This window comes from Lissotriton vulgaris, chromosome 9, assembly GCF_964263255.1.
Source record: "Lissotriton vulgaris chromosome 9, aLisVul1.2, whole genome shotgun sequence".
NCBI classification, from domain to species: domain Eukaryota; kingdom Metazoa; phylum Chordata; class Amphibia; order Caudata; family Salamandridae; genus Lissotriton; species Lissotriton vulgaris.
The window spans coordinates 907,782,913-907,804,957 of NC_141697.1; the positions used below are offsets into that span (position 1 = coordinate 907,782,913).

The following is a 22,045-nucleotide window of genomic DNA, read 5'->3' on the forward strand; positions in this document are numbered from 1 at the left end:
GGCCATGCCAATAAGTCTGTCTTTAAAGGAATGTTGTATGGTAATGTTGCAGTTCGCTTGACACTCCCTGTATAGCTCCTTGCGAGACAACAACGCTCCCTCCTAAGTTTTGTTGGGGGATACACAGTCTAACTAGGCGGATATAAAAGCCTGCCTTATTAATGTTCGATCCCTACTCAAGAATAAAACACACATTTAGAATTTACTCAGTGATAATGAGTGGGATGTTATGTTTACTTAACAGAAACATAGCTTAATGCAAATTCTGGTCCGGATATTTCTTTTGCTATAGTAAAGGACTATTCATGTTGATAGATTAGTAGGCCTTGGGGGTGGGATTCTCCTAAATTTGTATGCATCTTTCCAAAGTTGGAGGGTTTGCGACTCATTGAGGGATTGATCTTTTCTTTAACCTCATCCGTGCTGCCACGATTTACCGCCGGTGCTGGGGCCCAATGTTAATGGGTGTGGTCATGACGGAACGGTTCCGTCATGAGCATAGCCCAACCGATGCTCATGACGGAACCGTTCCGTCATGAGCATTGAAAGGGCTATAGATGTATGGTAACTGTCCCCTCTCTGGTGCTCATGTCTTTCAGCCCCCAAAAGCCTCCTGTCAGTCACTGAAGGCTCAGATAAACGCCATCACACCCTATTACATACAAAACTCTAATTTTGTACCATTAGAGGATTTTAATATTCACATAGATGAGTATTATGATAGATTTGCAGCGAAGTACATAAATTCTATGTCTGGTTTTAATCTTACACAACTTGTTAAAGGTAGTTACTATATCAGGGGCCATATACTCAACCTTATTTTCTCCAGTTACTCCTCGTTGCTGTCAGTTCCTCCTCTTCAACTTACCTGGACTCCCCATTTTCTTATGCCATTCTATGATAACCAGGCCATGACCCAGACCGGTACGTCTAACTCTGAAGTGACCTTCAGAGCTTGGAACTCTATTTCCGATCTGAGCCTAAGCAAACTGTTCTCTGAGACAAAAATGAATATGTCTATGGGAATTGCTGCATCAGTCAATACCTTTAATAACGCATTGTTGGATTTCGACATCCTGGCACAATTAAAAACCAGTACCAGGAAAATAACTAGTCTTTCTGCTGGTTTGTTTTCATCTTGTTTTCATGGTGAGAAACTAAAATGTAAACAATTGGAAAGGAAATTGAGGGTAAGCTACAACAGTAAGAAAAGCAGGTCTATTGTGCAGCCTTGAAGCAATTCAGATTATTTGTTTTAAGCAAGAGAACTTAACAAATAGCTTCATCAGAAAATGTTCCTAGAACTATTTTTTTTATTAATTGAGGTATTCCTAAAACTTGAGTCTTGTAAGCAGCGCATTATGACCTCTCAGCAGTTTGCGGAATATCTATCTTATTTTCTCCACTTCCAGGTGGGCAAATCTGTACAAATGTTGCTCAGTCTGATGAACCTCTCTTTAAGAGATCATTTCTGTGTCCCTCTCTTAAACAGGAATGTCTGCTATTGGAACCCTTAAAAAAATATATATTTTGGCTAAATCAGAATTAAGTCTGTAAAATCTGGATTGCCTCTTGATCCATGCCCTCCCCACATATTATCAAAGACAAATACCAGCAATAATCCGGAGATTAACCATATATTTGACCTCTCTCTTTAGCAGGGTGAAGTGCCTTCATTTTGGAAAAGGGCACTTATTGTGTCCATTTAAAAAAAATAAAAAATGCTGTTCCACTCACGTTGAGTAATTATAGACCAATCCCCCTTGTTCCTATTTTAGGGAAGAACGTTGGAATCTTTGCTGAATTGTCAAATCAACAACTACTTTCAATGGAACAATATTCTCCATCCTTCCCAATCTGGTTTCTGTACTGGGTTTAGCACAGAAACTCCCTTCTGGAAATTACAGACTATATCTGAACTAATCATGTTTTGGTACAGAAGGCTGTGGTACAGATTGGAGTACGTTGGAATAGCTGGAAGGGCCTTTGATTGGTTGTGTTCCTATCTATCTGCAAGGCAGCAAGCAGTATTTTTACCACCTTTTACATCCCAGGTTAGATCTATATGTTGTGGTGTCCCGCAGGACTCAGCACTGAGGCCCAGCCTGTTTAACATCCTCTTAGCGTCTGTGATACAACAGTGGGGCTGGAACATCGTATCATATGTGGACGACACACAACTTATGCTAGCCTTGATGATTCTGTGGCCAGTAATTTTCAGGGCTGACTCACAGCTGTTGTAAGCTGGATGTGTAATAGCCGTTTACAGCTTAATGCTGATAAAACTGTAATAATGACATAAGGTACACCTTCTCCTATTTATTCTTCAATACTTCGGCCCTAAGCTGGGGCAAATACCTGCTCCTTCAACAGTTGCTAGAAGTCTTAAGGGTTTTGTTAGATTTGACTTTATCCTTCAAACTCCATGTACATGCCATAGCTTCTATTTGCTTTGGGTTGTTGAAATCTCAGAAAAAACTTTAAAAGTATCTCCCTTTAGCCACCCGGAAGCGTATTACACATGCCCTGATAACATTAAGATTAGACTGTGCTAATGATCCATACTTGAGAATCTCGCAAGACCTGCTTGCTCAGCTTCAGTGTATCCAGAACACTGCTGCCCGTCTTGTACTGGATATTCTGAAAAGACATTCCATCAGCTCAGACCTTAAATTACTTCACTGGCAACCAATCAGATCTAGAATTAAGTATAATATCCTTTTGAGCACACACACAGCTTTTTTCAGAATGGCCCATCTTACATTCAAAACAGGGTCAAAAATGTATTTATTGTAGGGCGCTTCGCTCAGCAATTCATAAGTTACTTCATGTCCTAAAAGTGCGCTGAGTTAATTATGGTCGCAGATCATTCTCTTTTCTTGCACCCACCATCTGAAACTCTTTACCTTCATACCTTCGCAACATTCCTAGTGCAAGTCTGTTTTAAACCCAACTGAAGACCTTCCTGTTCCTTGAACCTTAGAATTTCTCTTTCTCTGCTTGTTTTATACTAGCGCCACAACGCTTCTTATGAAGCAGCAGTTGCAATTTATACGTTTATTTTCATTCATTCAATGTGAAGCATTACAAGTAAATAGTATGGGAATAGATATGTATTTGTGTGGAAGCAAAGAACTGTAGAATAATATTGGTGTAGGTTAAAAGAGTAAGTGACAGTTGCACTGCCTAGCCAGAACTAAAAATCCACGTAGGTTAATGATTGCCCTCCTCTCATCTGTGCTGCTGCCAGAGAAAAAAAAACATACATTATCTGGTTGTTTAAGACACTTTAACAGTGTTCCAATATTATATGCACCTGAAAGTTCAAGCTTAGGCAGCTGGATAAATAAACAGAATGGTCACAGCTGCATGGTGGGAAAGCACAATTTTGTGAAAGCCCACAACTTCAGCCCAATCAGGACATGTACTCCTGGCTCCCAATATGGGAGAGGAGCCAAAGCCCTTTCTAGTGACAGCTGTGTCATCAAGGCAGACATTAAAAATGTCCCTTCAGAAGAAATGTACTGAGGTGCCACATGGAAAGAGCTACATGTGACTGCACCTCGTACTTCTATCCATAGATTTGCCAGCCTCTACTGTCTTGATTTTGACTACAGCAAAGACATTTGAGTGGCCCAGGCCTATATGCCATCTTTGTGGATTGTCGTTAGGGAATTAACCTTCGATTATTTCTTTTCCACAGTTTTTTCTTGGTCTTCCTACTACTTTTGTTTAGCAGTTTACTTGCTGTCCAATTCACTCAGATCCTGTGATCGAGAAATTTACTTTTTTGTTTAATTCAAGTTCTCCATCACAGGTAACCTGCTTAATATCATCAGCCGCCTTTCTCCTTTTCAAGGGAAGCAACAGCCTTACCATTTGAAGAAAGCAGGTAAGATGACCCCTCTAAGCTAGTTAAAAAATAATAACTGAGGCTCACTGGCACTGCATTACATAATAAGACACTGGAGCAGCCCGATTTTCTTACAGTAACAGAGTTCAGTTTACCTGAATTGGGATGCCTACCTCTCTGTTTTCTTTATTTAATGTTCTCATTTTAAATACAAATTTCCAAGAACATAAGAACAGTAAAGTTGCGCATTTTAATATTAAATTCAGTCAAAATTGTCTAATTAATTTTTTTATAAAACAAAAATATGGAAAGTAAAGCTTGTGAAATACTGCTTCCACATTTTTAAAAGATATTTCCTAAAAAAATCTAAGATCTTGCACTTGAGCTGATATTCAGTGTTTCTGAATTTAAAGCACGTTCCCATGATGGGGACCTGGAGTTAGGAATGATATTTCCATTCTATGTGAGAGGTAGTGTAAAAGGGAATGCTGGGTCTTATGCTGCCTAAAATTTGATGTCAAGAATGTCAAACTCCATGTTTTGTGAAGATTGTGGGTTGAAATATTAGATTCTGTTCTGTGAATAAGAATATAGGTGGAATAGTGGTTCTATTGTGTGTAAGAGTTGCAGTGAAGATCTGTGAATCCGGTGCTGTGAGAGTCGTTAGACTATGCAGTTAAAGTATATAATAAGTTTAGAAAGCTATTGTATATATGCTGAGTGAGCAATTATAAGAGCATTAGGCATGAGCTTTGAGAGCGAGATGTTATAAGCATCAAAAGTCATGAGAGGAGCATATTGTAATCGACAGAGGCCCCAGAGAGAGTATACTGAGAGCATGGAATTCGTATTTAGAGGCCAAGGGATGAGAATACTAGATGTGCATATAGAAAGATCTGATCAGCTCTCAGGGAGCATGGGAACAAATATTCAGAAGACATGAACTAGCCATGGGACTAGCTATTAAGGGGCCTTAAGTGCATCTTAAGTTGAGGGGTGTATGTAAAATCCCCCCAGGGGAATGCCGCCTTGCTCTCACACACACTGGTACAATCCTGTGCAGCTCCTGGTTCCGACATCCCCTTCGTGCCTGTCTGTGCGTACCATCCGTGTTGTGAAGCTGGCAGAATGGAAGCCGTGTCTCTGTTCAGAGGAGTGGATGCAGATGGAAGACGGTCTGACTGCAGGCTGGGTGAGGAAAGGACCTGAAGAGGGCGACGAAGAGCAGCTCGTATGGCCAGTAGGTGCCTGCTGCATGCTGCCTGCCCCATCGACATTGTGCATGTGCAAGCACCTGTTCAGCCCCCTGTTCCCAATAACTCAAACAGGGAACCCTATCACTTCTCTCCCACCCTTGCTGTAATCCTGGGCCCCAACAGTTGGAGGGAGGGAGATGAAATATTGTGGATACTAGCATCTTTCTGCAGTGCTAAACTTCTACACTTCAAATTCTTTAAGCAAACTTCTCGCCGACTCTAACCGTTTTCTACCCATAACATTGTGGCAACATTGAGTAGGTTCTCTCTACCTTCAATTCCTGTCTTCAGCAAAGAACAACAGGAGAGTATGATTTTTTGTGGTCAACCCTGATTCCCTTATCAGTTTTTCATCCTTTACTAAGCGTATCAAATAAGTATTTTTGGGAACATGTGCATGCATCACACAACACAGCCATAAGAGCTGAACAGATCTTCCATTGCTCACAGCTCTTTGAAAAGATAACCAATTAAATTTCAGTGTTTTAAAGAGATAAGAAAAATAAAAGGATAAACTTTTTGCACAAAATTATATGGAATAGTAAACGAAGAAATAAAGTAATCATCAAATACAAACAATGCAAAATATTTTATATAAAACGTCTCTGCATCAACAACTTGGCAGTCAGAATAATTACTTGTAACCTCGCGTAATTTTCCTGAAAATTCATAAAATTACACAAAGTTTCCATTCTGCGTTTTTAGAGAAAACTGGCCACTAGTGCCACTTCCTCTGGTGTTTTTAATATGGATTTTCCTATTTATTGGATTTCCACGATCTCGGTTTTCTGCTTAAAGAGTCCCTTGTGTGGAGCAAGATAAGAGGAATTCTGATGTGAATTTACTACCTTCTAGTTGCCCCTTCCTTTCAGTCTGAACATGTTGCAAGTTGACAAACATTTGAGGAAGCTTGCCGTCGATGGCAGAGGGCAGTAACTGAGTGGTGGGAATCGCTCCCATGAAGGTATAGCGTTAGTGTGACACTCCGAATGTTCTGTCCCTTTACACGTGGATTTCAGAGAAACAATAACTCAATTTTCACTTTTGGAAACTCTTCTCTAGCTGCTACAGTACATGAATTGCACTGAGGTGCTATTCAATATGGAACAATTTAACTTTGAATTTAGAAACCTATTGCCAGATTCACAAGCAAATTCGTGAATCGACACTTGTAGCTCTACACCTACGTTTGGGTCTAGTGGTACACATTTTTACATTTCACAAATGTTTTAAGCAGTATGCCTAGAAAGCCACATCAGTTGTATGTTTGCGGAGGCACTCTTGACTAACTTTTCAGAATTCCCTTTTATTTTACTGCGGAAGGCCTTCCTAAATGCTTGTTTATTTATGGTGTACAGTTCTGCAAAAATAACTTGTATAAGTGCATATGCACTTCATACATTTTTTTCCTTTCTCTTGGAAAATATGTTTCTTGTGAAGAAGGCCCTTTCTCTACTTCCCCGTCATTCACACTCTTAAAAGAGATTCGCTCTTGCATCGACAAAAGTAAATTTTCCAACTGTTTCCAGTGTGCGAATGGGGTGGATAGAAGTTTGTGATTTCTACAGACTCACCACTTTGTTGGTGTGCAGTCTCCCCAAGGAATTTCACCTCAGGGGAGGGAAATATTTCCACGTAATATTGAATTATACCGGGATAACATTATATGCAAGTAAATATATATTTACAAGCATATATGAATCTTTTGTGGGTGCAAAACATGAATTTGTACTTAGATGGTATTATTTGCATGTGTAAGTTGTACTTGCAAGTACAAAGGCTTATGAATCTTGCTTACAGCATTCAACAATAGATAAAGAGCTTGGAGTCCATGAAATCTGTCCAGTTCTTTACTGTCTCTAACATGCTTGGTATATGGCTTAACCAGTTACAAATCACAGCGCCCCCTGTGCCATGTTTGATGCTAGTTTCTTCTGTGTTCCAGAACCCTTGTGAGACCTTGCAATGGACGTTTTACCAATAAAATATGTCCTACTATTACTACTAGCTAAATCTTTATTACATTACTTTCTATCCTGGAACCTTGTTCCCATTCCTACTCATTTTTCCCTCTGCACTTTATATCAGAGAGGTATGTGAATGTCCCAATAATGATCATGACTTCTCTAAGCTCAACATGTTGGAATCTCCTCTCAGGCAGCTTATAGCGCAAACCCTGTCCCATTTGCGCCGCCTGTTCTAGAACAAACTCATCCTCATTTGTCCCTCTGTAGATTTAGCATCCAGAACTTGAGAGGATACCCAGGTGAGCCAACTTCAGTAATGACTTCAACTCATTTACTCCATTATACTGCCAGTCATATGTCTCCCATTGCACCACAGCATCTCTGTGACACTCCTCACTGGCGCATGACAGTTTATCATATGCAATAAACCTGTAGCTTTATTGACTAATTTGTGTGCATTTATGTATGGAAGCAGTACAATTGCAGTTGTCTGTTTCTCCACTTTATATCTTGTACTGCTCTCCTTAATTCTTTGTTGAACGTCATCACTCTACAGCTCCTCTTTTTTTATCTGCTGTTCTAGGTGCCGGTTCACAAGATGCATGACTTTAGAACTAGCTGCAATGCTTATTCTTTCTGTCTCCACTTGGGCCATCAGTGCTGTTGCAGATCTTGGTACTCTCACAAAATGCTACTTTCACATCTAGCCTTTCTGTTGCATTGCTTTAAAAACCATGAAACAACTATTCAACAGCTACTCTTCCACTAACACTATTTCCACCTGGCAGCCACTCATTTTTGTAAATCAATTTACAACTTCAGCTGTCAAAGATTAACTATTTACATTTTTGCGGCCTTATAGGTTTTCTTTAATGCTTTTCTGAAATTCGAGTAGACCGCAGTCATTGTTCATCCTATACTGATTGTCTTCTCAGCCTCTGTAACACATCAGTACTGCCTGTCAAGACCTTCTATGGTCAATGGGTACTCCGCGTGATACTGTGCATGACTCATGCTCTTTGTATTCATACCACTGATGTCAGGTAAGTTAGTGTTAGGTAGCCATTTATCTCTTTTTTGGAAGCTGTGATGTTGTTTCATCCGCTTCTCCCAGATATGAGCTTAAACGATTGCCCCGTCTATTTTAATTCCTTCATTGGGGAACCTTTTATGTTTCATTGCCTCAGTGGCATCTTGGCCCGAGGCTGCATCCATTTTCCATGTCGCTGAGGTCTTGAGATAGGACACAAGATGACCCATCTGAGGCTGGGCGGACACTGGACCATCTTTACTTACATTAATGATATGTTTTAATAGCTACTTCATTATTGTTTGCCCAGCTGGGAGATTCCTAAAATTCTAGTTTCCATAGAAACCACAGCCCACCACTATTTCCATGCTGCAGTGTCTTATTTATACTGAAAGAAACTTGGACGCCTAAAATGGGAATCCACGCTGAGCAACAGCACTGTCTCTCTCTACAGTGTGACAGATGGGATACACAGCGAAAATCCCTCTCATTAGATCCTCTACAAACACCGGCGCACAGTGATCAAACATGAGAAAATATAGTGTTGTTTCCCTGTGGAGGAGGGATGAAGCCTGGGGGCGGTGTGAATGCCTGTCAGCAAAACACAGTTTAATAATATGGCTGTGTGCGCCTTTCGAATGTGCGCACGAAATGCACAAATTCACCCTTCTGTGAAGTCCGTTATAGCCCAGAGCAGACCTGATAGTCATCCTTCTCCACACAATCTTCAATTGCAACCCATAAGATAAAAACAAAAACTGTAAGCTTTTCTTTCTCTACAACTCTCATTTACTAGGACATGTATGTTACTGGAAACCCGCCTTGCTCCAAAGTCCTGTCCTTATTTGTCAAGATGCATTAAAACCTTTTCTACAGTGGCCTTGTTGATACAAGAAGAATGTTACAAGAACATGATTCTTCCCTCCAATGTCCCTGTTTGTAACTGGACCCCTCAGTTTCTCTTTAATGCATACCTTCTCTATTATTTATATCTGTTAGGGTTTTCCTGCAGATCCAGCCAAAACCAAGAATATTTTCAAAAAGGCATTCATAATGATTTTTCTTGAACAAAAAAACAAAGAAATTAAAAATGCTCATATTTTTATTTTTAAATCATTGATGTAGAGCTTGCATAAGGATTAGGCAGTATATGTTCCACCCCCTAGAATTCGTTCTTCTTTTTTTCTTTTGCTATTTTCCATCTGAAATGACTGCTCTTTTTTTTTTTTAAAGTTCAACATGTTGTAGGAGGACGGTCAAAAACACCCCAGAGTGTCCTTTTGTGTTTTAACACTGAAATGGATAGTTGTCAACAAAGCAGGGGTGAAATGTAAAGTTCTGTAAGAGAGACCTTTTTGGTTTCCTAAAGATCTGTAGTCGTCTCCTGTCAACAAACTCCAGCTGATTCTGACAGAGTTTTACCCATACCATTGGCTGCAACTGATAAATGAGAAAGGTCAAAGGCTCAGGCTCCTAAGAATTTAGGGAATGCATCAGTTCTACTATCTGTTTCTGCCCCCTCTCCAAATGTATAGTCACTATAGTACCTTTGTTGTTGAGCGCTTTACCAGCAGCAGTACCTCGTTATTGTGGCAACTGCAGATGTTGAAACTTTTGGTGACGCCAACACAGAGCAAGTACTCTCAGTTGAGGTTATCTTTGACAAGGAGCAACTTTTCCCCATGGTGTCATCTTAAATGTATTGTTGGACGTCAAGGATCAGATTGATGTAGAAAAGTCTCATGTTGTCGAGGATCCCACTCTAGTGCCAGTGCCCTCCCTCCAGAAAACATTCTGGAGGTTCCAGGTTAGAGACCAAGACACCATATGAGTCTGTCTCTGGGCATAGCAGGGCCACAATCCAGGCGGGACTCTCACACCCATTCTTTTCTTTCTAGATCCGTAAAACCTTTTAAATCTCACAGATTCTTTCTAAATGTTTTGATTCAACGTCTTACTCACAATAAAACAACCTAGAATCAGTGTTTCTTCTACATGAAGATCTACATGGGCAAAAATGTAATTCCTGAAAAGATCACATCCTTTGCAAAAATCATAAGGAAGGCAGCAGAGATATTATATTTATCAATATCTTTCACTCCATTTCAGACGTCTGGGATTTTAATTTTAGTCTTTGGAGACCACAATAATGTCATTCAAATTAGATCCAATGGAGAGTTCCTCATCTCCTAAAGTTTAGAAGAAATACTTTAAATTCTTGATGCCCACCCTACAGCAGACAACATGCTTGGTTTAAAATGGTAATTGACAGTGTGCTGAATGCATACAAGATGCTTACTACCACATTTCAATTCGAGCCGTCTCTGAGAACGTACTTGATAGTTTGGGGCAGGAATAAACCATTCCATATCGGGGTACGTCCCATCTCTCTGCGTTCCGTGAGTATGTGTTTTTTACAATGCTAGTTTCTCAGCATGCAAAGCGTTTCTCGTCATTATATCTGGCCAATTAGATCAGATGGAGTACTTTTGAAGAAGCGCAAGTCTTTCTCCAGCACAAAGTGTGTATTTTACTTTAGCTCGGACTTTTGGCAAACTGAAAAGTTATCCTTGAATTAAAAAAAATATGTGAGGTATTTTCATCCAAACCTTCTTCATTTTTTTTTTTTTACTGAAATGTATTTTATTGTTGCATCAAAGTATACAGGTACAGTGTAATTGATCTGCTGACATGGCCTCAACATTCAGCCACGAACAGCCAAGCGTGCAACGTTTCAAACCTTCTCCTTCATGGTCATTTTGTGACAGGTATAACAGTACAGTTAATACTGGACACTGGTTTTCTGCACCTTATGCATCATATATGATGCTACATTATGTTTTTGCAGGATAGTAAGTACATTTATTTGCACAATTAATTAAAATCGTTGCACAATGTACAGTCAGAGATTAGCATTTAAAGGTTAAAAGTTTGGAAAATGTAAAAAGAGAAGGCAATATAAAAATCAATTAAGAAACAGAGAAGTTGCTAATTGAATTAAAAAGAGCGCAGGAATGTCACAGGGGGAAAAGGAATTCAAACTTTGACAGAGGGGAGTTTCAGGGAATTAATTTCGATAATAAACTTAACAAAACGCGCTGCCAACTGCGGTGAGTCTCCCCTCATACATGCATTTAATGCTTCATGGCAAGTCCTGATATTTAGTAGGAGCCAGAGTGGGCGCAACCAAAAGTTTCTTTGGGCTCGGAGTTCTCGGCAGATGCACAGGATATGGATAAGGTTTTCTTCATCCTGTTTGCAGAATCAGCATTGTGGAGATGCTTCTTTCCTGTAGCCTTGGCCAAACTTATATGCCATCAGTGGTATTAAACCAAAGCGGAATCTCATCAATTGAAGTTTTATGTGGACTTTCATAGGGGATGCAAGGTACGGTGGAAGGATTTTCAAAGTGTATAATTTGGAGGCCCAGGAGCCATGGAAAAGCTGATTAACCCGTTGCTCATCAAAATCATTTGAGAGAATTTTTGCTTGCCTGGTTAAGAGTTTTGTTTTCGCCTCAATGGGCAGGAAGAAAGCCATATGTCTTTTGCCTCGAGGGATTCGAGGCATGACGACATCAAATATTTGTTCCACTATGTTTTTTGGTTGCTGAAAACTGTCCATAAACAGCTCTTTAGAGTATGAGCGTTGGCTTGTTTAGTTTTTAAGCAGTAGCTGATGAAACGTGCACTCATAATCCAACGCTGGGAGGATAGCAAGAATTCTTTTCTAATTTTGGTTTTACCAGTGGATATTGTCATTGCTTTAGTTTTGGCGACATTTATTTCGAGCATGTTCGTGTTGCAGTACTGGGTGAGGGAATTAAACAGTCTTTGAAGGCCCACCTGGGTTTGATCTAACAGTATGGTGTTGTCCGCATATTGCAGAGTTTGAATCTTTTTTGATTCTATTCCCGGAGGGAAAGCGCGGGAACTTGACAGCCATTCTGGGAGGTCTGAAAGGTACAGTTTGAAAAGCATTGGTGCAAGGGTGCACCCTTGTTTTAAACCTCTGGCGGTATAGATTTTATTAGAGGTGGACCATCTTGATGTAACTCTCACTTTAACCCAGGTGTCCGTATGTAAGGCAATTAATGCTTTCAATAACGACTGCGGGATGCCCCATCTTGCGAGTTTTTCCCAAAGTTTTGGTCGGCTTACGCTGTCAAAAGCTTTGCAAAAGTCAATGAATCCAAGATGTAACAATTTGCCTTTTGCAGCTAGGGTGATTTCAATCAGATGGGCGATACAGATCAGGTTGTCTTCAATGTGGCACCATTTTTGAAAGCCGGTTTGGGTGAAGGGGACTAAGTTGTTAGTTTCCGCCCACTTGGTGAGTGCAGTTAAAAGAATACTGGCATATGCCTTCCCGTCCACATCTAGAAGGGCTATCATCCGATAGTTATTGGGATTGTAGCGTGAACCTTTCTTGTGGAAGGGAACAAGAAGTGAGCCTTGCCAGGACGTCGGGATGGGGCCACCCAATATTGCAGTTTCAAAGAGTGGTGACAGAATGTGGGCCCATTTTCCAGCAGCGGCTTTAAATATTTGGGTTGGAATTCCGTTAGGACCAGGAGCACCACCCAAGCGCATTTTCTTTATTATTCCTGTTATGGTGACGGTTAGTATATTGGCGGTGGGGAAAGTTCCGTCTTGATTAACTAGATGATCAAGGAAGGCCGTACTATTGGTGATATTGCCATACGGTGCTGTGTAGAGCCTTTTAACATTAGTCTCCCAGTCCTCGGGGGAAATGTTAGTTGCGGTAGGGGGTTTAGTAACTTTTGCTGGCGTTATTAACCCAGTTCCAGAATTTCCTTTGGTCTTTAGATTTTATAATCTCGAAAGCTGTTGCCCAGTGCCGCTCTTCTTCCAATTTCTTTAATGAAAATCGGGCCTTCCCGATGTCATGATGTCTTCCTTCAAAAGTTTATGTTCATTTTCATTATTAACGTTTGTTCGTTGTAACTTATTTCGTTTACTCTTTGCCGTAATAACATGTTGTTTTTGCGCTGACAAAGTTGTCGTAGTTGGAATGTCCTTCAAAGGGTTATTTCTTGACAATTGGTAGCATCATGGGACAGGAAAGGTAAGAGTGATTGCACAGAAATTCGACGATTCTTGACTGGTAGTACAATAGATTTAGCAACAGGCACAGCTCAGAACTGATAAGCCACATACTTTACTAATTTAAAGTACTACATTTTAGCATACAATTAGCTCTTCGGAGTGTTTACAAAAAGATCTGGCAGTTTTGGCATTACATCTGTGTCCTCAAGAGTATTCATGTCTACTCTCACCTGGACAATTGGCAGATCAAAGAGAGGCTAATTCACAAATGGTAACCTCATGTCGAGGAAACGGTCTCTTTGTTACACATTCCTGGCTTCACAATCAGTGTTAAAGTGCGCCTCTAAGTACTTCAGAATGTTTCAAGCTGAGTCCTAAATTCAACAAATGGCTAGAGCATACACAATGACAAAAGAGATTTGCCAATTCAGAAATTGATTCTTTTTTGCCAGACATCACAACCTCTGATAATATCTTTATTGAGTAGAGATCACGAAATACAAATTATATCGTACAATTTGTCATTAATCAGATGTGTGGTACAAGAACAGTGTGCTGAGCTTATTTTTCACAAAAAGAACAAAAAAGAAAATGCAAAATATATAGCTACAACAGATCAAACCTTAAAACCTGCACAATCCAATTACATCCGATGTTATCCAATTACACCCGAAGTGTTTGCAACATCACAACCTCTGATAATGAGGAATGGTTTGAACCTTCTGAGTGATGACACTATGGATTTCAGTGGTTCCAAATGCACATTTGCAGAGTGTCCATTTCAAGAGAGTTTGAGCCAGTGCTCTCAAGCCTTGGTTCATGGGAGGCTCTAATTTTGCTCCTCTGTGTTAAGTTTAGCGTTCAGTAGTGGGACTAACACAATCAATTACTGGCAGGATTTTTGCAAACCCTCTGTTGCACACGGCCAGTACAATAAATTCATGTGTGGTAGAGTTGGTGGCACATATGCCAGGTATGACGGTTCAGGGCAAATTAATAGTGTAGCAGACCCTAAAACATATTGGTTCACCAAAGTTGACGCCAGTCAATATGATGATCACAGTATTTCAGGAAGTGCTGTAAAACAAGATAATGTGGATTTACACAGACTATGTGGCAACGATGTATTACCTTTGTATTTATTTGTTACTTGTAAAGTGCTTGGTTACTGAGATGCTTCTTGGTTCAGAGGCCATGGGATAAGAGCCAAAAGACAGGAGACTCAAAGTTCCAAGAACTTTCAACAGGACGTGTTTTGATGGACCTTTTAAAGGCCATGCCGTCTGTATTTTCCTGAGAGCAACTTGTTGCTTCATAACTTAGGGGTTATGTTTCGGAAGGAGCATCTTCCATATTGAACTGTCTTGATCCTAAAAATTTGGAACTAAAAGGAGTGTGCTGAGCACAAAGAGCGCCTAGGAATATATTACTGAAGGAGGTTATCGACCTCAGATTTTACCTGGCAATGCAAAAATTGTATCTAAGAGAAAGACATTTAAGATGTACCCTTTTCTCGATGGTCAACCAGCAGACTTCCCCGATCGTTTATCTGCTGATATGTAATCAAACTTCCTCAGGCCCTTTATAATCCTGCAGAGTTCTGAACGGCCTGGAGAGTCATCAACAGATGGGTTAGCAATTACAAATAGAGGCTGTTGTACTAGTCAAACATGGAATGAATGCAAGTGGCTGAACAAGAAGTGGAATGGTTTTTCAGCTCGACAGCATTTTGGAAAATATACTAAGTTTCTGTCACATTCGCAGTAAATAAAATCATTAGTTCACCATGGCATTCATCTGCTTATCAATGAGACCACCTGATCAATTACTACCTCTATAAATGTATCACTCAGGCCAGGTTACCGTTGCCAAGCAGCTCAGTCATGCTTATGTGAGGTTCCAGGAAGTTGGTTCCCATCCAATGCTGGGCGGCTGCTAAACAGTCTCTCAACCTCACCACTTACATTGCAACTTGTATGTCTGGCCTTATAAACTGTGCATCATTCACGTAGGTGAGTGGCAGGCGGCACCCTATGGTCTAATCATTTCAGATAAAGACCAGACATAAATGTTAAACAGGATTGAAGGAGAACCTATCTCCGTGGCACCCAACTCAAAACTTCAGATGTGTCTGATCCTAGCAGAGGGAGTGACATGGCCTGAGAGCGCACCTACAGAAATTATTACAACCATGTCAACGTAACACCTACAATGCCTATGTTGGCTAAGCGTTGCGTTAGCACCTTGTTGCTCTTAGAATCGCAAACGATGGAGTGGTCTAGCAAGATGATTAAGAAATAACCTCTTATACTATTAAGAGTTCCACTCTTTCTTTCATATTTGTGGATTTGGCGGATTCTTTCTGTAAGTAGGAAACAAATGAATAATTAAAGATGAATTTTGCAACTCTGACTTTGGAAGGTGTAGTATATGGTGTAAAATTCTCTTCTTGACCTCATAGAGATTTGTACCTGTATGTGTACACCACATGCAGAACATTTTTCGCTTTCATGCATAAATGTACACCTTTTTTAGGACCCGAATGGAAAATTAGCTGTTTATCAGGTGTGAGGGTGCCAATGTTGACAACAGGTTGTTAGTGAAAGATCTTCTCACGCACCCTGGAACATGGTTCCTGGGTGCCTAACAACGTTACGTTTAGTTTGTCAGATAGTTGTTGAAGGACACATGGGGGCAATCAGAATTCTCTTGTTTTCAGATCTTTTGAATTTCTGTTGGACTCTTGGGATACGAGGAATAGAGGTAAATTCAAGCAGATTTCCTCAGACTGACTCAAAAGGGCATTCCATTGAGACCAGTTTCCTAAACCATAACTGAAACTATGAGCATTGTTCATTTTATTCAGTAACAAACAAGTCAGTCTCTGAAAAACCCCAGCCCTCGAGTACTCGGTTGCCTGTGTGTAAGGTCAGAACCCATTTGTGTAAAAACAATTTTGTGCAAGGGCAGTGTGCTTAGTGTCTGCTGTGGTGTTCTGTTCTTCTAAGGACTGAGCCATGATGGAGAATCCTGGCTTCAGGACATTGTGGCAGAGTCTGGTCTTTCCTCAGGAGAGGGCATAGTTTTGTTTTTCCCATTACATTAAGTAAAGCTGGAACAGGGAGACAATTAATACTTCTGAAGATGACTTGCAGCAGGGTCATTAGACTCCTGGCATGCAGAATGGCCAGAGCTTCTGCATCCGTCTCTGATCGCAGATAGGTAAGTGTCTTGTCATTTTATAAAGAACCTGCAATTTCCTAAACATCCAAAGCTCCTGATCCGGGCTTGGGGACACTGTCATCACTTCTTTTTTGTTTAGATCTCCGTATTGGTATTAAGGCATAAAATAGGATACAGGTACATAGCATAGTTCAGCCGTATTACAATGGCAAACGATGTACATGCTTTAACAGTACAAATAGCATTCCAGGTCAGAACATTATTAGTAGGATAATATGCAATCTACAACAGGGATGCGAATCATCTCTGGTACTTCGATCACCTTTCTCATCTATTTGCGACTCTCAGGTCATCAGAGCCCTCCATTGAGACTGCAGTACTGCCCAGGCCTAGAGGATATTATACGAGCTACTGTTGAAGCTTAGTACTGGGCGCAAGAAGAAAAACAATGGCAACTGGCCCTGGTGAAGGGTAATGATGAGGGGGAGTTAACCCAGGGTTAAAACATGAACTATTGCCCAACTCAAGCCGCTTCCAATTTCGCCGCCACGCAGCGTTCATTGACATTTCTGATGTTTCACGATTAAACACGTGGGGGGTGATGGTACTATCCTGAAACTATCATCACTTCATATACAACTCCTTAAATGTTAGGGCAAATGGGTAAGGCTCCAGCTCTGCTGTGGTATCTCTCTTGCACATGCTCCTTATTTCTCCTGGCATGTGGTACTGATGAAACTGTTGTTCTCTCCTTCGTAGCCCGATCACACTTCCGATGGCAAGCATATAGCTAGAACGTCATCTTAAAGGGTTTAGGTCAACTTGAATGGGTCATGCTTTTTTTGTTAATGATCAATATATGGATTTCCCCTCTTACCCATCCCTTTTCCTCCCTCAACTAATTTAAGATTTTCATCATTTAAACCAAGCAGTACACATGCATATGTTTGATAATCCTCCTACCTCCCTGTCCCCTTTTTAGGTATCATGAAGACAAAAGTAAAGATCTGAGGATGTTCTGTACAGTCTCAGGTTCATGGCCCCCTGTGTCTAAACCAATAGTAGCTAATTAGGTTTTCTCTTGCATAGGTTTTTCCAAATGATAGTTGTCCTGGCTGGGAAACTAATCACTGACTCTATATGCGGTTAAGATTCCAGCATAGCTAGCTTTGTTAGGCATCATTTCAATCTCAAACATTTTTTGGCCAGAAGCTGTTTCAAAGCAGTTCTGCGTAGACTGCGATGGCAAAGCTGGTTGTCATTTGGGAAGACTGCCCTCATGAACTGTTCCATTTGGTTGTGCCATTTCCCTTCCAGTCCTTGATTTAGGCGGCTGCTGCTTGCTAATTTAACCTGACTGATGTGAATGGTAACACAGATCCCATGATAATTCTTGGGCAGCCTCTGCAGTAACGTTTATTTAACAAATGGATAATTTATTCTACATTTGGTTTTCATATTTTAATTAGGAATATTATTTTTAAACGCGTTCTGGCATCCAGTTGTACCTGCAGGAACATCCTAATGGACATGCCATGTGAACGCTGCTTATGTGCAAGCACCTTCTCTACTAGGATCGAGGTGCTGAAGAAACCCTCAGATTTCCTCAAAGCTAATGGTGACCACATTTTCATTAATGCTATTTCCAGACATGTATATTACAGACCGGTCAACCGTTGTTCTCATTTGCTCCAATTCTATTACAGATATGAAAAACCAAACACTTACCATGGTTCCTGCATGTCCATCGCAAGCCTCTTACGTGAGCTGTCAAACTTTCTGTCCCTCTGTTCAAAGGCAGATAGGACAGATCAGCGCAACCGTGCTACTCCGATGGTCAATCACAAAACGCACTCCTGAATACACTACAGTATGCCATGACCAACAGTACACATGGTTCAGCGCACAGTAAATACAACAACGTGGCTCTAGTGAATTGATGTCCTCAAAGAATCAGTTCTCGTACTTCTCTTCCTCACGGGGAGCATCTGCTCTGGAGACTGTCCATTGCGGACAGTGACCTCTGTTCGTAGTTCTCTGCCTTATCCTTTCTGCTTGTTGTCCATTGTCCTTTCCATATGACTGTCTACCTGGCTGAACTGTGGCCTATGAGTGATTGCCGCAAAATGATGCCTGCATGCCAAGAAGTGGCTGTTTGTTGGGAGTGACTGCTAAAAGTGAGTAAATGCCAAGAATGACTGCTTGCCTTAAGTAGCTGCCTCCTGCAAGTGCATGCGGGGAGTGACTGCATGCTGAAAGTCACAGCATGCTGGAATTGGCTGCATGCTCTAATGTAACCGCATGTTAGCAGTGACTACATGCTTGGGAGTAAAGTTATTGCTGGACTTGCTCCACGGTGGTTGCCCATTGGGTTCTCTAGGTACCTGCTTAGAGGTCTGGAGAACCTTTGAATGAATGTTGACAACCTTCCATCATGCTGTGTCCATTCCACTCTCTCCAAGGCTTAAGAAAATCAAGTCAAGTGACGCCTACAAAGCAGTGTGGGGAAAGAGCCAGGATGGGGTGGTCTCTGCACAGCCATCAAGAGTCGCGGACGAGAGAGAGCAAATGATCATGAGTGGAGGATACATTCGCAGGTAAACGCACGCAATCTAGTGCTCAATCTCTGGCCTATCTCTATCCAGCAAACTAGTATTTTCTGCTGACCTTCTACATGGCAAACACGTGTTTTCTGCATTGCCTGTCCAACGAGCTGATGCTTTTTGCTCATCTTTCTTTTATTCGGCAAGCTTGTGCTTCCTGCTTCAAATTATCTCTTGCAAACTAGCACTTTCTGCCTTCCTTTTTTGTTCAGCAAGCTAACTCTTTCAGTTTCATTTTTAGGTGGCAACCTAGTGTACTCTGCCTGACCTTCTTGTGGCTGGGAAGTTTGCACACTCTGCATGACGTTTTACTTAGCAAGCCTTTGCTCTCTGCATGACATTCTATCAAGCAAGCTAATTCTCTTTATATTTGCCAAAAACTAGAGTCTTCTGTCTAGATTTTCATTGGCTGCTATACAAGTAGTATCTGCCACACAATCTTCTATCAAGCAAACTTGTGCTCTATGTGGTATTCTATCCGTCAGCCAAGTGCTCCTTTTCATTTGCAGCTTACATGCTTGTTTTCGGTTTTTCATACCACGTTTTCTGTAGTTTGGCAAGGCAGCATGCTCTGCCTTTCATTTTAGTTAGATATCTGAAATACTGCGTGGTAAAAATACTGTTCTTTCTACATATACATTTAGTAGTAAATTCCTCTCTGCTGGATGATACACTTAATCTCTTTATTACTGAAGCAGAAACTAGTAGGAGAGCCATCTTTGCCTGATCCGTCCAGCAAGCTAATGGTCTCAACTTTTGTAGCTATCAAGATAACCTCCTAAACTATGGCATTTTCTTTCTGGCAAGCTTCTACTCTGACATTCTCTCCCTCTCTCTCTCCTTCCCACTTGTTGGAAATCTGTGGGCTGGACTAGAGAGCAGGCTTCTCCAATAATTGCTGTCACTTTAAACATTTTGTAAAGGGACAACGCCTGAACCTCCCTTCCTTGTGCACTGGTCCTGCCCGCTATCCAATGCGTCGCCAGCCACCTCAGCCCACTGACAGGTGAGAAGTCTCATGCATCCAGACTCAAAAGTCATTAAACCACCTCAACACATGATGTTCATTCTACAATGATGGCTTTTTTGGCTTTCCACAGGAAAGTACTGTTGCATAAATAAGCAGGGCTTCTTCATCGGCTACAACTCATGCCTTGTGTAAGCGTTATTCCTAGGAGGCAACTTCTCGTGAGGAAGTTATCTGCAGCCAGTTTGCTTGATCCTTGGTCTCCTTCATGGTGATTCTCATATTCTTAGTTCTTGATATTTATTTTTCTTAACAATCACCCAAATAGTTCCTCGTTAATCATATGCCATGACCCAACCAGCCTTAGTGTGTACAGAGTGATCCCTGTAACCACATGAGAATTGGTGGGATATATTACAAAACATAATATTTTCTATCGTAATAGATTTTAATTTTATCATAATTTGGCTGCATCGTTTATTATCAGCTTTAGACGAGGAAATGCACAAGAGTTTTCTGTCTTTGTTTTATTTAATCTTTCTTTTTTTTAACTTTTAAATAGGTTTAGTGAAAAGAAAAACTGAAGGCAAATAGCATTACAGGTCATTATAGTAGAACTGCCGTATGCATTCCCATGAGAGACGTAGTTGCACCTCAACAAGATAATCATAAAGTGCATAATACCAAAGACATTTTTATTGAGCTGTCTCAGGCAGATCTGACCCCATTACCTAAATGTCACTGACTCCAATAAGAAAAGAAGGAAGAAAGAAAGCTAGCAGTGTGATTAAAGATTAATAACAAGAAGAACTCGAGTTTTACATCTGACATTCCCAAAATCCCAGAGAAACAACACCTCAGCTACATGCTCAAGAGCCAGGAGAATGGCTCGAATTGGAGGCACCCCAGTGGCCACCCATTCCCAACTTCCGCCCAGCCTCATCATAAAACAGACTGTCAAGATAGGCTTGTACTGAGTCCACTTGATTGTACACATATTTCTTCCATCCATTATTCAAGGCCATTCTTATTGGGAATCCTACAGATGCCTTAATGACCTTCGTTGACTAAGCCGGTTTGATTTTCATCAGAGTTCACTCCTTGACAATTGTGTTGTGGTTGAAATCTGCAAAGAACAACAGTTGTTTTCTTTCCCATGTCATCACTTTTATTTCCACACTGGCCCACAATGCCCGCCTCCTCCAGTCTGAGTGTTCTAAACAGAGCTGTTCTCCACATAAAGATCAAATGAAATAATGGGAATATGAGATGATAGAATAATCAAACATACACCAGCGCCTATTTCCTTATCTAAAGGCAGTCTTAAATGTTGTGTCTGAAACAATTTATAATAATAAGACATTTGAAAAGCAGTCATAAGAGCAGTGATGGAGTTACTGAACTGATGGAATTCATCCTATATGAGAATAGCTTCTGTGTTTTAATGATTTTGAAAGCTTCATAAAGTTTGGTGGAAAACTTCACATCTTTGTGAAGGATGCAGAGTTAGTTGCTCTGACAACAGCAGAAAGTAAACGTGGAGAGATACATTGTCTAAATACCTACCATTCTGCAAATAAAACGTTCACAAATATATTCTGGCTTAATTTTCCAGCATAGGTGGGTCTGGTTAGAGTGAAAGTTCTCGAACTCTACAATACGAATTACCTTGCATCTTTTAACATCCATAGATGGTTTTCTTTTAGTGCAGTAAGATCTGAATTTGAAAAATACCTGTTTTTATTTTGAAAGGATAGACAAGGATGCTCTTAAAATTCATTTGTGCCTGTCAATGACTTAAAAACTGAAGCTCAATCCAACCAAGAGAGAATTCCTGTTATTCTTGTCAGGATCAGCAAACGAGAATCAGTTCACACGGGCTTAATGCCATGAACCTTGACAGCTTGTAACTCTAACTTTCACTGAATGCCAAGTCACCTGGATTCATCTTGGAGACCAACTCCACCCTCGGAAACCACATTACCAAAAAAAACATAAAGGTGGCCTGCTACCAGCTCTCCCTTTTACATTAAAATATTTTGTTTCCAGAAAGCAATTTCAGAACTGCTGTTCAAGACCTCATACTCTTGCATCTGGATGGTGGTAATGCCCTGCTC

General features: G+C 40.7%; 1 protein-coding gene across 1 annotated transcript in view; it reads left to right on the forward strand.

Annotated features, from left to right (window-relative positions):
- Positions 1-22,045, forward strand: part of LOC147692486 (synaptosomal-associated protein 25-like) — a 552,838-nt gene that overhangs the window by 453,819 nt on the left and 76,974 nt on the right. The window contains exon 6 of the mRNA XM_086938695.1: positions 18,821-18,955. Within this exon, the coding sequence (XP_086794821.1) occupies positions 18,821-18,955 (135 nt within the window). The remainder of the gene's footprint in view (positions 1-18,820; positions 18,956-22,045) is intronic.